This window comes from Haliotis cracherodii, unplaced genomic scaffold (assembly GCF_022045235.1).
Source record: "Haliotis cracherodii isolate W230 unplaced genomic scaffold, xgHalCrac1.p SCAF_15, whole genome shotgun sequence".
NCBI lineage: Eukaryota > Metazoa > Mollusca > Gastropoda > Lepetellida > Haliotidae > Haliotis > Haliotis cracherodii.
In genome coordinates, this window is record NW_027266270.1 from 6,907,932 (window position 1) to 6,923,961 (window position 16,030).

The 16,030-nt window shown below is 40.8% G+C and overlaps 1 protein-coding gene across 15 annotated transcripts in view; it reads right to left on the bottom strand.

The window, feature by feature from the left end:
* The window catches only part of LOC139462207 (liprin-beta-1-like), a 167,245-nt gene that overhangs the window by 19,203 nt on the left and 132,012 nt on the right, over positions 1–16,030 (bottom strand). For 11 of the 15 annotated variants that reach the window (XM_071243787.1, XM_071243786.1, XM_071243795.1 and 8 more), the window contains 9 exons: positions 11,922–12,053; positions 10,047–10,155; positions 8,559–8,615; positions 6,358–6,419; positions 5,753–5,837; positions 4,779–4,873; positions 3,436–3,493; positions 2,775–2,899; positions 1,724–1,907 (listed from right to left, as the gene is read on the bottom strand). In XM_071243787.1, coding sequence (XP_071099888.1) covers positions 1,724–1,907; positions 2,775–2,899; positions 3,436–3,493; positions 4,779–4,873; positions 5,753–5,837; positions 6,358–6,419; positions 8,559–8,615; positions 10,047–10,155; positions 11,922–12,053 — 907 coding nt within the window. The remainder of the gene's footprint in view (positions 1–1,723; positions 1,908–2,774; positions 2,900–3,435; positions 3,494–4,778; positions 4,874–5,752; positions 5,838–6,357; positions 6,420–8,558; positions 8,616–10,046; positions 10,156–11,921; positions 12,054–16,030) is intronic. The other 4 variants (XM_071243790.1, XM_071243789.1, XM_071243788.1 and 1 more) reach the window with 2 other exon arrangements.

The window sequence follows — 16,030 nt, forward strand, 5'->3', positions numbered from 1 at the left end:
AAACATGACTGAGAGGGTGTAACGCTGCTTTGAACAGTATTTCAGTTTTAATACGGCGTGTCAGCTTAATGTGGGAGGAAAGCCTTAAGTGATACAGATCCCAAACGTTTACCAATTTCGTGAAGCCCACAAGCACAGGTATGGTGCTGACAAACCTAGAAACATATTAGGAAAAACTGTGATAAAAAAACATAAAACACCCCACCAACTCTGCAAAGTGAGTGAGTGAGTTGTGTTTAATGCCGCTTTTAACAGTATTCCAGTTATATCGCGGCCTGTCAGCTTAATGTGGGAGGAAAGCCTGAAGTGATGCAGGTCTCAGACGTTCGGTGAAACCCACGAGCATGGGTATGGTGCTGACAAACATAATCGGGGCGAACCGTCTGCACAGTGAATTGTAGCATTCTAGACGATTGGGTCACCCGTCTGCCCCCAAAATGAGTGATAATATCTTATAATAATTGGTATATCAAAGGTAGCACGTATTTATGATTATATACAAGTTTCTGTGCTCATAAATATATTTATGCATGCCAAGGATAAGACGTGTGTAAATATTTCAAAATGCATATATGAATGTGGTACTGATTTCGAATATGCCTCAAACGTAGTTAGCACAAAAATGTGGTTATCTAACTAATTGTAACCGGATTTTATGTTAAGACAATGTTGGTATCAAACAGCTTTTAGTTATTATCAAGGCAACACACAATACATTTGGGATTAAGTCAGCCATGAAAGACTTCAAGGCCGAAGCAGTAGACAAATTTGTTTATGGATAACAACTTGTTTATTATCTTGTTATAGTCTTGCATGATATCGCTATATCACTATAATAAAGAAGCTGTTATCCATAAACGTTTGTCTACTTTGCCTATCGAACAATTCCAGGTAGTATCAACAGTATAGATAAAGGGAATATAAAAAGACACATTAATTTAGAAAATAAACAGAATTGATTAATACATGGACAGGTCTCGAACAGATTTTTGGACGAGGAGCGCTCACTGCACTTGGCGCTAGGAAGCATCGGCTGTGACGCTAACGGTTCGAATTCAAACATCTTTTGGGACATTATAAGTGGGCACTATGCATATCGGGTATTACTTGTCTACAACTATCTGTATCACACGGGTTAGATGACTATTCAATACACACCATGCAGGACAATGATTGGTCGGTTCTACCACTGAGCAGGGCTTATTGGTCCATAGGAAGGCACACCTCAGTTTGAAACAATGCTGATTGGTCCACGGCTATGCAAACTGATTAATGATTGGACGGAATCATCAATGTCTTATGAAACACTGCTGATTGGACCACGGCTAAGCATAGTTATTACTGATTGGTCAGAATCATCAATGGTCTTTCAGTCGATTGGTCCCATAGCTTTCATTGAATAGGTCTAAATGAAGGGTGATTTTGAAAATCAGTAAATTTGTCCATATTTGCTGAATGTGGAAGAAAGATTTCAAAATAAGATACTGCTTTTGATAAGTGAACAATGTGTATGTACAAAATACAAATATATTCATTTACAAAGGTGACATAGGGTAAAAGACGAAAATTATTTAAACGGACCCAACTGGCACAGTGTGTTAAGAATGCCAAAAAACATGCTGTTCAGTGATTGGTCAGATCTGTCAATGGAAGGCCCTGATTGGCTGGCCATGCTGCAGGTGCAAGGATGGATGCACATGCGGATACTGAAGCATGGTGTCACCTAAGTTGGGCGCAGAGCAGCTCCGCTTTCCTGATCGGACTCGCATTAGAGTTTTCCCAAACATGGGGAAGCCTCGATTGCGCTTGGGCTCTTTGACTTCCTGTTCCCTAAAACGCTCTTTAGGCAACGTACCGTAACCGACTGTGTCAGTAGCTCCGCCCTTCTTCTTACTTGTGGACTGGGTCTGAAACAATGACAACACTCATGAGGATTTCGTGACAAAAGATGGATTCACTGAATGAGATTTCAGATGGAAAGTTTGGCTGGCTGTTACTTGTTTAATGCTTCTCAGCAATATTCCAGCTGTGTGACGGCAGCCTGTAAATAATTGAGATTGGACCAGACAATTCAGTGATTATAATTATGATCAACATGCCGTCGATACCCGTGAAGATTCGGGGTAGAATAGGTCTTCAGCAACCCATGCTTGCCATAAAAGGCGACTATGCTTGTCGTTAAAGGCGACTAATGGGATCAGGTGGTCAGGCTCGCTGACTTGGTTGATACATGTCATCGATCCCAATTGCGTGGATTGATGCTCATGATATCAATCACTGGATTGTCTGATCCAGACTCGATTATTTACAGATCGCCGTCATATAGCTGGAATATTGCTGAGTGCGGCGTTAAACAACAAACCAACCAACCAACCCATGCCGTCGAGGTAATGACATGCACTCAAACAAGTCAGCCTGACTGCATAGTCCAGTGTTTGTCTGTTTGTTGTTTAACGCAGCACTCAGCAATATTCCAGCTGTATGACAGTGGTCTGTAAATATTTGAGGCTGCATCAGACCATCCAGTGATGGATATCATGAGCATCAATCCATGCAACTGGGATACGGTGACATGCATCAACGAGCGTGACCACCTGATCACGTTAGTCGCCTCTTATGACAAGCAAAATAGGTTGCTGAAGACGTATTCTAAACCGGATCTTCACGAGTTTCATAGTACAGTAAGTCGCCTCTTATCGTAAGCATAGGCTGCTGGCGACCATGTCTAACCCAGAATCCCCGCTATTATTCAGCAGTACAATACATGTACTAACTTTCTGCTGTGCTGGGGCCACGTTTTCACAACTGTTGGACCGTGTCATGCCGAGGGCTTCTCGTGTGTTAGGCGGTAGAGTGGGTGTTCCGTAGTGGTTCGGTCCAGTTCGGTCTCCCGCATGAACTGCAACAACATCAACAATTGAAACAACATCAGCATCAAAATTTACACTGCTTGAAACACTGTTTACCCATTATTGTCTCCCTTTGAGCTCATTGTAACCATAGTTTACTGTGTATTGCTGACAGCGGCTGAGCATACTATCTCCCTCCTTCATGAGGTGAGGTGAAATGGGGTTTAACGTTGCGTCCAAGATTATTGCACTTATATAGCCACGTGCATGCACGTGTATGTGTGTGTGTGGCTGCTTGTACTAGTCCGGACTGATGCCGATTTATAGTGCTAGCACACTGAGATACCATGCCGCAGTTTAACATGAATACCCCACTCAGACACAGTATACTGACTCCGAGCTGACCAGTCTTTGTTTTAGCCCCTTAATGCCGAGCGCCAGACAGGGTAACAACAAGTACCATCTTTTAACGTCTTTTGGTATGACGCGGCTGGGGATTGAACCCCGGACCTTCCGCTCTCCGGGCGGACGCTCTACCTTTAGACCACGGAGGCGGTCCCCTCCTTCATGACGAGGCTGTGCTTACCTGGTGTGCTGGTTGCGCTGGGGGATGCGAGGTAGTGGCGGCCGTCGTTGTACTCATACTGAAACAAAGAGTGGAAAGGTACACGGCTGTAATTCTGTATATATGCAAATGTGGCATTTCACTACATAGAAGTAAAAGAACAGATTTTTTCATATGACCATAGTCAATGTGTCAGGGATGACAGATTAACTATAGTCATGTGAGGTGAGGTGAAATGGGGTTTAACGTCGCGTCCAAGATTATTGCACTTATATAACGACATGCATGTACGTGTGTGTGTTAGTGTGGCTGCTTGTACTAGTCCGGAGTGATGTCGATTTATAGTGCTAGCTCACTGAGATACCATGCCGCAGTTTAACATGAATATCCCACTCAGACACAGTATATTGACTCGAGTCTGACCACCTTCTCCATTTGGTCTCCTCTGAAGACCAGCTAGGTTCTTTAGGACGAAACCCTCCATAGATCTCCTTGATGAACTCAGAGCAAATCATTTTCTTTTATTGATGTATGTGGTGAGTTCACCCGCATCTTGCTGCTTGATTGATACTATGATGTTTATTCGTTTCTTACAATATTCCAGCTATATGATGGCAGTCTGTAAATAATCCAGTCTGGACCAGACAATCCAGTGATTGACATCATGAGCATTGATCCACACAATTGGGATACAATGACATGCACCAACCAAATCAGTGAGCCTGACCACCCGATTCCGTTAGTTGCCTTTTATGACAAGCTTGGGTTGCTAAAGACCAATTCTAACCCGGATCTTCACGGGTGTGATGCCATCATGTATTGCTCGTGTCAATTTTTTTTAATCATGTCACAATGTCACAAGGCAGAGATTTATCAAAGATACCAAACTAAGTGTCAGTCTATTCAGGAAAAATTCTGAAATTGTTCCACATTGGATTCTTTCAATGTTCTCATTTTTGAGTAATTATTTTGATAAATTTAGAGTAATTAGGATATTTCATATTGAAAGTGGGAATTTTTACTGTCATTTACTGCAGACTGAATATCGGCCTCGGAGTAGGTCGAGATAAATTCCAAGGTCATTTTTAAATCTACCGAGTTTCTTTAACATGCCTTTCAGCATCTTAAGATGCTGGACATTATTGGTTTCCTATACCTGATTTCATTGGCAGTTGATATGAGGTGCTAACGTTTTCACAACAGTAGAATGATTAATGTTTATAGATGTCTGATCTGATGAAACGTATGCAGGTATTTTTGCTTTCATGTGTGCACCACATTAACAGTCCTGTTCCTAAAGTGAGACATCTTTATGTATCAATGTGAACCACATGGAGTCTCTGTAGAGAGTTGTGTCCCCTTACATGCGAGTTTTCTCGGATGGCGTCCCCTACAGAGGGCGTTGTGGACGAGCTGGTGGAACTGGTGTCATCTTCGTTTATAAGGAGCTCATCTACCACTGCAACATCAAATACACAACTGTCAGAGAAAATATTTAACAAGGAATTTGTGTCTGAAGCTGAAAAATAGTATACCCGCCGCCAAAAGAAACGTGAATGGTTAATAGGTGAAGACTAACTCATATTCAAGAGATATTTGATTGGTTCAATGCACAAACGAACATAAAGATGTGTTGTGTGTCCGTATCACGTGACGTCACAAATCAAAGTCTCGAGATGCACCATTTGTCTCCTGCAGGATCAGCGTGTAAAGTTTGGAAATCATGTGCAGCATATCGTGATGAGAATAAAGACACTGTGGTAACACTTTACTAACTGTTGGTTCTGTCATTAAGTGGTACACACTGGAAACATGTCTTCTTAACGTACATACTTCTCTCTATGTTTCCATTTCTTTTGGTGGTGAGTATACAAGTGCCTGGTTGTCATGAAAGAGTGAGTGAGTGAGTGAGTGAGTGAGTGAGTGAGTATGGTTTTACACCACTTTTAGCAATATTCCAGCAATATCACGGTGGGGGACACCAGAAATGGGCTTCACACATTTTACCCATGTCGGGAATCTAATCCGGATTTTCGGAGTGATGAGCGAACGCTTTAACCACTAGGCTACCCGACCGCCGCTGTCATGAAAGAACCATGATAAGCATCTGCTTGAATTCGAAAGCATCATGTTGAGGTAAAAAGTGGAAAGAAAATGTTTCAATGAGGATGTGCCAAGAACAAACAATTCCCCACACTTTCACTCAACACTTTGTCAGCGTCGAGGATGTTTAATTCACCTGAGCATGACTTCAAAATATTTCCTGCAAAAACAACAGCGGCCGCGTAAGATTTATTGAAACATTCTCTCTCATGAGCTCGGGAGTTTAAGAATTCACCTTTGCGACCCTGTGCTTGAACAAGTAATTCTTCCACACGCCGATATCGTTTCAGTAGTCGCTTCATATCATCCAGTTTTCGATCCTGCAACAATCAATCATAGCAACGTTATGGTGTTTGTTTCTTAAAGCCGCACTCAGCACGAATCCGTCTGTCGCCTCTTACGACAAGCATAGTCACCTTTCACAGCAAGCATGGTTCTAACCCGGATCTTCACAGGGGACAAGCATAGGTTGCTGAAGACCTATTTTAACCTGGATCTTCAGCTAACCTGCATCGTCAGAGATTGAGTCAAGCATGGTTCGCTGAAGACCTATTCGAACCCGGATCTCCAAGGAGCATTGGTCATGGATACAGGCTGATAGATAGTTTGTTATGGGTCATTGTGACCCCGAACAGCGGTAGAAACTAACAGTTTTAGTACTCTAACATATAGCAAAACCCTTACAAAGGGTAAATTTCTACTAGTCCTTATGACACCAGGGCCCTCTTGCACAAAGCGATCTTAGCACTAAGATGATCGTAACTCCCATACTTTAACATAGGGTTACAATAGTCTTAGCGCTAAGATCGCTTTGTGCAAGTTATCAACATTTCACCATACCTTGTCATCATTGGCTATCATGAGCGAGTCCACGGCCTTCTTCAGCTTTTCAACTTCGGTTTCTGAAATACATCAGCGATTGATTATTCCTGGGATATTTGAACCCATAGCTTCGATTCTCGGATTGTTCCTAGACGTTTCAGGATCACTGCCTCTCCTAGAATAATCAGGTGAAATACACTAAAAAGTATCACACAAATTGCTGCTGGAAATGTGCTCAACTGGCGTTCCTTGACCAACCTGACAGTTGGCACATGTTATGACTCAGAATTCTCATTTAACATGCAAGGTCACATATTTATCTAGGATTCAAAACTTGGCAGAGAAAAAAAGGAAGGGGGGAGTTTAATCCTTAAATTGTGCTTAAACATTGCATCTTAACATTGCAGGGAAATTATATCAGTGAAATACAAGTCACCTCTATAAAGCTTTGACATCAGTTATTACTAAAATTGCAAAAATTTGAAATATATTGATTCCAATTTTGGAGTTAAAACAGACATTTGCTGCATACTTGGGGGCAGTTATAGGCAATACGAGTTACCTCCCTTACCCTCCTTTATCTTGATGTTTGATTGGTCGGTAAAATGTTAATGAAAATCAAGGGCAGGTAATTCAAGATCGCAAAAACCTTGCAAATGGATCCGTGTGTTAGTGTAGTTCACTGAAACGCGAGCCCTGGGGAAACAGATGATGCTCTAAGTAGCTTCATTTTATGTATTACAAGATAACTTAATCGACTAATTTAATTTCTAAGTTTTTCAGAAGTTTATATCATGATCACAGGTCAAAAAATGAAATGTATATATCTTGAAAAGTGGATCAGAATTATTTTGAGGGAACTTGTCAGTGGTCATTGGGAGGATCATCTCTGCCAAATAGCAGTTTCTTTGAAGAGTCAGTCTCAGTAAAAACAATTTCTCTTCACTATATTCTAACTTTGTCAATATGATTTGTTATAAGGCACATTTTGGACTAGATTAATTTCTTTACCACCTGTCTAAGATTTGGATTTTTAATTCTGAAGAATTTTTTTTTTTTTATTCTCCATTTGGAACTGCCTGTTTTCATTCCTTTTTTGAGACACAGATATCAGATATGTTCCAAAAGCCTCACTCGCTAGTACTGAACCCTAAAAACTTCAATGGTGCTAGGTTTGAAAACTCGTCTGACACGACCTCCTGCTTGGAGACTAGTTTCAAAGGAGGAGAAAAAAATATGAAATCTCAGAGGATTGAATTAACGACAACATTTACCAGGTTATTCAAATGTCTAGATCTCAACTGGTCTGAGACACGCTGAGCTCATACAAAAAAATAATAAACTCATTTGTGAAGAACATAAAATCATACATAAATATAACTTATTCTACATAATACAATTGTGATGTATACATTAAGCAGTGCTTGAACTTTAAAAAAATAAAATAATATCAATTTATATCCTAATAATGCTTAAGAAATGTGAAATTACATTCAAGCTGCTATATTAAGAGAAGCAAACAAAATCAATGCTAGTAAACACAAAGCAGGTGCTATGTCCCCTCCCACCACAGAATGGACTGCTCCAAGAATGGCGATGGATGAGAGCAAGTGAAACAAAGGGGTGAGTAGAAATGTCGGAGTGAAATATTCAAGGAAGGCTGTGCAAAAGAAACAAAAGGTAACTGTAAAAATGAATCTTTGACAGGTACAATTGATTAAAACTTAAAGATATAGAAACGCGTCTAGAGTGTAAACTACATTTATGAAATAAGACAAGCAGAACTATCCTGATTATGTTTAAATTACTACACAATATATGTCTATACTACTTGTACTAGTTTCCTAGCTACTTGTACTAGTTTCCTAGCTACTTGTACTAGTTTCCTAGCTACTTGTACTAGTTTCCTAGCTACTACTCAGGTGATACAGAAAGTTCAAGAAATACAAAATACATTTAACATGGCTGATTTACACATTCACCGCAACACTACTCCAAATTGGCTTCTGATATGTTTCAGCTCCACTAAATTAATACACTGCCACACAAATCCTGCAAATACACAACATGCTTGGAAATGCACCAATCAGCGTCCCAGCCTTCAAACAAATCTAATCTAGCTCATTACAGCTTCTGCAGGACTATTGTCAAGGGAGATAACTCTGGTTATAGGAGTGTGAGGATGTTAGTGTCAGGTGAACACCGCAAGACGGTCTTACGTTTTCGCTTTAGCCTATCTAACGTTCGCTCGCGAACTGAATCTCTCGAGACATCTCCTGAAAAGTGAAGGTCATGTACGTTACGTGCTCAAGCAGTGATGCACTGAGGGGATGCAGCAGCCATTTTGGAATGTTCTACCGTCAATTCACTTTTCTCCTAAGCTGATAAATTTGGCATGCCACATGACATACATTAAACGTAATATTCATTCCATGCACAAGCATCACTTCCGAAAAATGCATTTCAAACCATCTAAGAATTTAATGAACATCTTGCAGGTTATATTAATCACATTTTTACAATGCTAGTAACATTTGGTTACACATAAAACAGAGTATGAGATTTTCCATTATTTAGGCTAAACTAAATAATAGTCTTGGTTCTCAGGCACCGCTCACATCATCATAAAGTTTGCCATTCCCCCCCGCACCCCCAAAATTTAAAAAAAAATCCTAATACCTAAAAATAATGTGATCCACACAGTTACTTCCCCTTACATGTGCACTGCTTTACTGTGCATCTCGTGTTATGGTCATGGCGGCAATAGGAGTTTGTAAGCTTGTTCATGCAGGGAGGCATTTTCCCAGGTTGATGGTACACAACTGTTCATTTGGTTTCATACTTGTTGGAACATCAAAAAATAAAAATAAATAAAAACATACCGCCCACCTGCACTATATTTTCAAAAGTCATTGCCTGAGAACCAATTCTTTTATTTTCTTAAGCCTTAGTAAGATATTCTTGAAGAGTGGACTTAGAAAGTTTGTTTCTTTTGTAAATGTTAGGAAACATTTTCTGCATCTACACACAACACACATGCAAAATTACAACACAACATTCAAGTCTACAACATGTCATTATTCAAATATTAATAATTAAATAATAATGCTCGCTTCATGCCATGCTCTGATTTCATTTCACAATTATAGAACAATATAAAAACTTGAATAAAGATTAACATTCTTTTTTGGAATGAAGATCACCCCATTCCACACAAACCCCAAAAGTCGATGAAAGAAAGTTGTCAAGAAACACCAATACAAACATTATTACAACTAATTCTTGAACGTGCACGACGTTATTAACACAGCACATCTGAATCAAACATAACGCAGCACATCCTGCACTAACTAGCTGTCATTTTTAATCAAAATATGATTACAATAAAACAAAGGATTTTACTTTAACCCCTGAGACAAAATGTCTTCCTGTGCATTAAAAAATCCTCTGGCAACAATTTATCATTGTTTCTGAAATTCCACTTCAACAGTATCTTCAAATATTGTAAGATATATGAAACAAACTTCAAGTCAGCCATTGTAACTAATAGGTATCCTGAGGACCTTTCTTTTGACATGTTACTTTGATGTGATCATTAAACAGCCATGGCTTGTTAAGGTACCCAAATTAAGGCCTGCTTAAAATTGAAATCTTACAAACATCTCCTTCAGTGGAGGTTAGGGTTCAAGTTATGTCTAATCACATACCTCCAGATTCAGGGGAGATAATTGTGCCATTCTTCCCAAACCGTGATCTTAAGTCGCAGATTTCCGCTTCTTTTATCGTGTTCTTGGCCTCGAGTTCTGTTATTTGTCTCTGTGAAAACATGGAAATATTTCACTGACAAACTGTCTAATTATTTTGCACAAAAAAGAAAAACCCTGAAAGGCGATGGTGTATTGGTGTCTTGTGAAACATTGTGCTGCTATATACAGATTACTATATCATACTATTGTAATATTACCATAACCTCTTTCTCGTCTGGTATGGTGGAAATCGGCCTATCATATTCCCACCGTCGGATGTCACACCAAGTGAGTGAGTGAGTTGTGTTTCACGCCGTTTTTAACAGTATTCCAGTTATATCGCGGCGTGTCAGCTTAATGTGGGAGTAAAGCCCAAAGTGATGCAGGTCTCAGACGTTTACCACTTTGGTGAAACCCACGAGCACGGGTATGGTGCTGACAAACCTAGAAACATAATCGGGGCGAACCGGGATTCGAACCCACAATCATGGTTTCTGGCGTGTCCATGGGACGCAACTCTGCACAGCGAATCACGGCGCCTTAGACGACTGGGCCACCAGTGCCCCTGATGTCACGCCAAGGGGAGTTTACGAATATCTCAAATCTGATGTCCTTTTTTATCAACATGACCTCCCGATTTAATACTTGCAAGAGAGTAAAAGCAGGGGTAAATTTAACAACAAATTCGTATGTAGACAGCAGGGCTTTCTCCTTTTAAGAATTGACCTTCACTTTGTGTGAGTTCATTGGAGTATGAACCTTCATAGAGTGAGGGCCAAATTGTATGAACGTCTGAACTTGCTGAAATGCTGAGACCAAGATTAAAGGTTCTAAATGATCAGAAATGATGCTTATGTATGTTTTCGTGCTAGGGAATTCCCAGGGGTTTCCCCAGGAATGTGGAAGTAGTACGTCATTTCAAGAACACAGTCTCGTGAAAAACGTATGAACGTCAAATTGTGTCCTTCACACACTTATAAACGTCAATTTCGCGGTCATGTGACCGACCTCTCGTCCAATGGAAAAGCCGTATATCCTGTAAACTTCATATTAAAAAATTATTTAAAAGTAACTGGCCCTTCTCCAAAGCAACTGGCCCACAACTAAATGGTGGAGGCCACTACCGTACTGAGTAACATAGGGGCCTCTGAAATTTTTTAGAACTTCTCAGCCCTAAAACGTCTTTTCCTGCACTCTGAGATTAAATCTTGGCTTCCATGTGCCTCATTTCATGGCGATTAAAGAGCAAATAAGGTTGTTGTTGTACAGAACATTACATAATGGCCGCCAGCTGTGTCATGCTTCCGAGATGATCTTTGAGCCAACCATTCACACGACCTCATCCCCCCTAAATACTTTCTCATCCAAATTACATGATTCACAAGGAGTTTCCATTTAAAACAATTAAACATAAACAGGGAAGGGGTGAAATTTTGACTAGCCGGGCAAGCCATCTACTTTATGTTTCAGTAAGCCTTTCATAATTTTAACTGGCCACAGGCCAATGGGCCAGCGGTTAAAATGCCCCCTGCTCGCCATTTATATGTCAGGGGGGCTGCTTGAAGAAATACATTTTTTTTTTCTGAAGACTTCTTTTCAGGGTATACACTGTGTTCAATGAACAGTTTCTTACTTCCTTTCCTAACAAATTGTTTCTGACTTGTTTGATAGGCATTACTTAGAAGATGGCGGATGACAAGATAGACACAATTTTTATGGATAAAAGTAACTGGCTTTTTATAGTATTAAAGAAGTTGTTATCCATAAAAATTGTGTCTATCTTGAAATCGTTTCTGGAAAAATGACATTTAAAAAGAAAACAGAAGTGCCACCGACCTGTGCAGACCGGAGTCGGTCGTCTAACTCGCGTCTGTCCTTGTCTGCTGTTGCCAGCTTGATCTTGAGGCTGGAGATCTCCGCCATCAGATCCAGCTTGTGAGTCTCCAGCGACGTCCGCGTCAACAGTTCCTACAACCACAAGTTACACATTTAACACTAGACGAATAAATATACAACTCAAGTCTTAAATAGTGTCCTTCAGCAAGCAGGAACCGAGTCGATGATATCTACAATCTGAGGAAAGAATTTCGGAAGAAACAGTGTTATCATGCATAGAGTGATTTTTTGTTCAAAATCCATTCTGAGAGTGGGTTAATGGTTGTCGTGAAATGCTCCGATAGGGTCTGATTTCTACTTTCTGTGTTAAACACTTTATCTCCACTACAGGCACAGTGAGTGAGTGAGTGAGTGAACGAGTGAACGAGTGAACGAGTGAGTGACTACGTGAGCGAGTTTGGGTGGGTGAGTGAGTGAGTATAGTTAAACTTCAAAAAGTCAACACACCATGTCATAAGCTTCCCTCAAGTCACCGTGAGTGAGTGAGTGAGTGAGTGAGTGAGTGAGAGTACTTTGAGCAGTGTTTTAGTTATGTCAGAGCTTGCTGAGGGAGAAAAGCCTGAAGAGATGGTGGTCTTACACATTTATCACTTTGATGAAGTCCATGAGCACAGGTATGGTTTGGACAAACCAAGAATCATTATCAGGGAAAATATATACAACAAAGAAATTAACCCACAATAATCGGCTTCTGCGCAGCGAATTGCAGCGGCTCGACGACTGAGCAATCCGTGCCCCCCAACAACACTCTGAGTGGGTGGGATGAATGCCTCATCACCAGGCAAGTTAAACCCATCACAAACTTTGTAAAGGCCAATTCTTCATAGGTAACCAAGTCTCCTTATCAATTCTATGTCAGTTCCCAGCTCGAAAGTCTAATATTGGCAACACCACAGATAAATGTCTGGTAATTACATTTGTGATGCATTTCCTGTCATTAAATTGATAACACCAACACTAATCATACTAATGGTCTTTCAAGACATCAGTCGACAAGCCATATCAATAACAATATCAATAACTTTACTTTTCCAAATAACTTTCTTGTATCATTTGATAAATAGATCCCATAAACTTGGTATCAAAATCCGATAAAATCGCAGGAACTTTCAGTTGATCATACATCAGTGGGGTGTGTACTTGCTCTACATCATTAGATTGGTTTTCCTGCTACAGGAGTGAGTGAATGAATGAGTTAGGTTTAACGTCGCTTTTAACAGTATTCCAGTTATATCACGGCGTGTCAGCTTAATGTGGGAGGAAAGCCTAAAGTGATGCAGGTCTCAGACGTTTACCACTTCGGGGCGAACCGGGGTTCGGACCCACGATCATAGGTTTCTGACGTGCCCAGGGGACGCAACTCTGAGCAGCGAATCGAAGCACCTTAGACGACTGGGCCGGCCTGTGCCCCCTAAGAAAACAAGATGACAAGGAGCCATCTTCCATGCTTCTTTTCCAAGCACTGAATATGAATGTTTGCTGATACCAGAGTGAATGAGTATGGTTTTACGCCGCTTTTAGCAATATTCCGGCAATATCACAGTGGGGGGACACCAGAAATGGGCTTCACACATTGTACCCATGTCGGGAATTGAACCCGGGTCTTCGGCGTGATGAGTGAACACTTTAACCACATGGCTACCCGACCGCCCCTGCTGGCATCAGAATGTACCTGTTTGTCTGAGTGAAGTAAATAATTCTCCTTTTACTGTTTCGTCTACTGCGTAGATACAACCAAACAGTGATCATTACACTTGGAACGAGGGCAACTTGATGCCAATAACATATTACTTTGGTTCTTTCCGGTGCCATACTTCAATAATTGCACCCTATGATAAATAGCAACATGTGGCGCCGACCATATGGTTATCAATAACTGAAGGCGCTTCAGTACAATAAAGTACTCTTGTCGGAAGAACTGGTGGCCATAAACTTGATAAAACATTTACTTTATTCCCTGCCCCATGGAAGTCTGTGTGTGTCCCACGTAATGGTTCAGTCCCCTTTTGACGTCGGAACCTATAAATTCAGCTCAGTGCAGCAGCTTCGGTAACTAATTTCTCGTGGCTTGGATGGACACCAGGGGGGTGTGCCTGTGGGAGCACTAATGGCAGCACTAATTGTCTATCAGGGTAGTTATAGATCATCCAAGCATCCTGGGGCCTGTTCCAGATGAGTGAGTGAGTGAGTGAGTGAGTGAGTGAGTGAGTGAGTGAGTGAGTGAGTGAGTGAGTGAGTGAGTTTGGTTTTACGCTGCTTTTCGCAATATTCCAGCAATATCATGGTGGGGGACACCAGAAATGGGCTTCACACATTGTACCCATGAGGAAATCAAACCTGGTTCTTCGGCGTGACAAGCAAATGGTTTAACCACTTGGCCAACAAGTAAGATGTTGCCCCTCATAGATCATGAATGATGTCGAAACAGCATCAGCTAACAAAAGCTACCTACAGCTACAAACGGCATTACCCTATCACTAGCCTTGCTCCAAGGCTGTACAGAAAGAAAAGTCCATGGATGTGTAGTAATTCTATCCTCCTAACAGGCAAGTCTAGTAAGGACTCCAGTTTCTTATAGGGACAACTTGTTCTTGTTATTTACACAATCTAGAAATTATGATTTAAACTAATAATTATTGCCACGGAGACTTTTCCAAGTCTACCCAATCACAACCAGAGAGGGCAAGGCAAGACCACCCATGTTTCCAGTCCATTCATAATTCTTCATTTCCATTTCTTCAAGAAAATAAATCTCAGAATCTGAATATTTTTTCTAAAAACAGACCAATAATATCCAAATCAACCTAATCAAGCACCTGAGACCTCGAACAGCCATTTCAGCTATAAATCAGATGTATGTACATCTTCTGGCCGGAAAAACATGTAAACACATATCAAATATCCCTCTCAACAGGTACTGGAGATGGGCCTGGCACAAATAGAATCAGCCCGAGGATTTCAGCTCGTTTATTAGGATCACTCTCACTGCTCTCCCTTGACTGGTAGCCAGTGTCAGTCTCACCATCCTAGACTTGCATAAGTCTCTAAGGCAATAATTATTACTTCAAATCATAAGTTCTAGATTATGTAAATAATATGAACAAGTTGCCCCGAAAGAGACTGGAGTCCTACTGTCCACACAGCTAGACTTACCTATCAAGAGAATAGAATTACTACATATCAATGGACTTTACTTTCAGTACAGCCTTGCAGCAAGGCTATCGCTACCCCTTTACAACAGTGTTGTAACAAAGCAAGTGTTTCTGTGACGAACAATGATAACTCAGCAAGATCAAGATTTTAATAGTGAGTGAATGAGTGAGTGAGGTTTTATCCCGCTTTTATAGTTTTAGCAATATTTTAGCAATATTCCAGCAATATCATTGCGGGGGCACTACAAATGGGCTTCACACATTGTACTAATGTCGGGAATCGAACCCAGGTCTTCGGCGTGACGAGCGAACGCTTTAACCACGAGGCTACCCTACTGCCCCAGCAAGATTTAAATAATCAGGAAGAGACCTTCTGACCCAGAAAGTCTGACAGTAAGGAAAGTTAATTGAAAAAAATTATAACAGCACTAGCTATTTCCAATTGGAATCAGATTCAATCCTTTTTAATAATAGATTGCCATTTATTTCCAGTAGCAATACTAACGCTTAATATTTAGAAACAAACCCAGACCGTTGAAAATAATAAGTCCCCACCTCATGAAACCTTACATTAACAAGGTGAAACTTCAGCAGTATCCAAAGTCCCTTGACTGCACATAACCATCAGTGAATGTTTACTTTGTTTGTTTGTTGCTCAACGCCGCACTCAGCAATATTCAAGCTATATGATCGCAGTCTGTAAATAATCGAATCTGGGCCAGACAATCCAGTGATTGCCATCATGAGCAGCAGCAAGCATAGTCGCTTTTTACCGCAAGTATGGGTTGCTGAAGACCTATTCTACCCCGGATCTTCACGGGTCGAGTGAATGTTTAGGGTGAACTAGAACATACATGCATAGACACTCTGATACACTGCCATTTGTGGCCTTCGGTA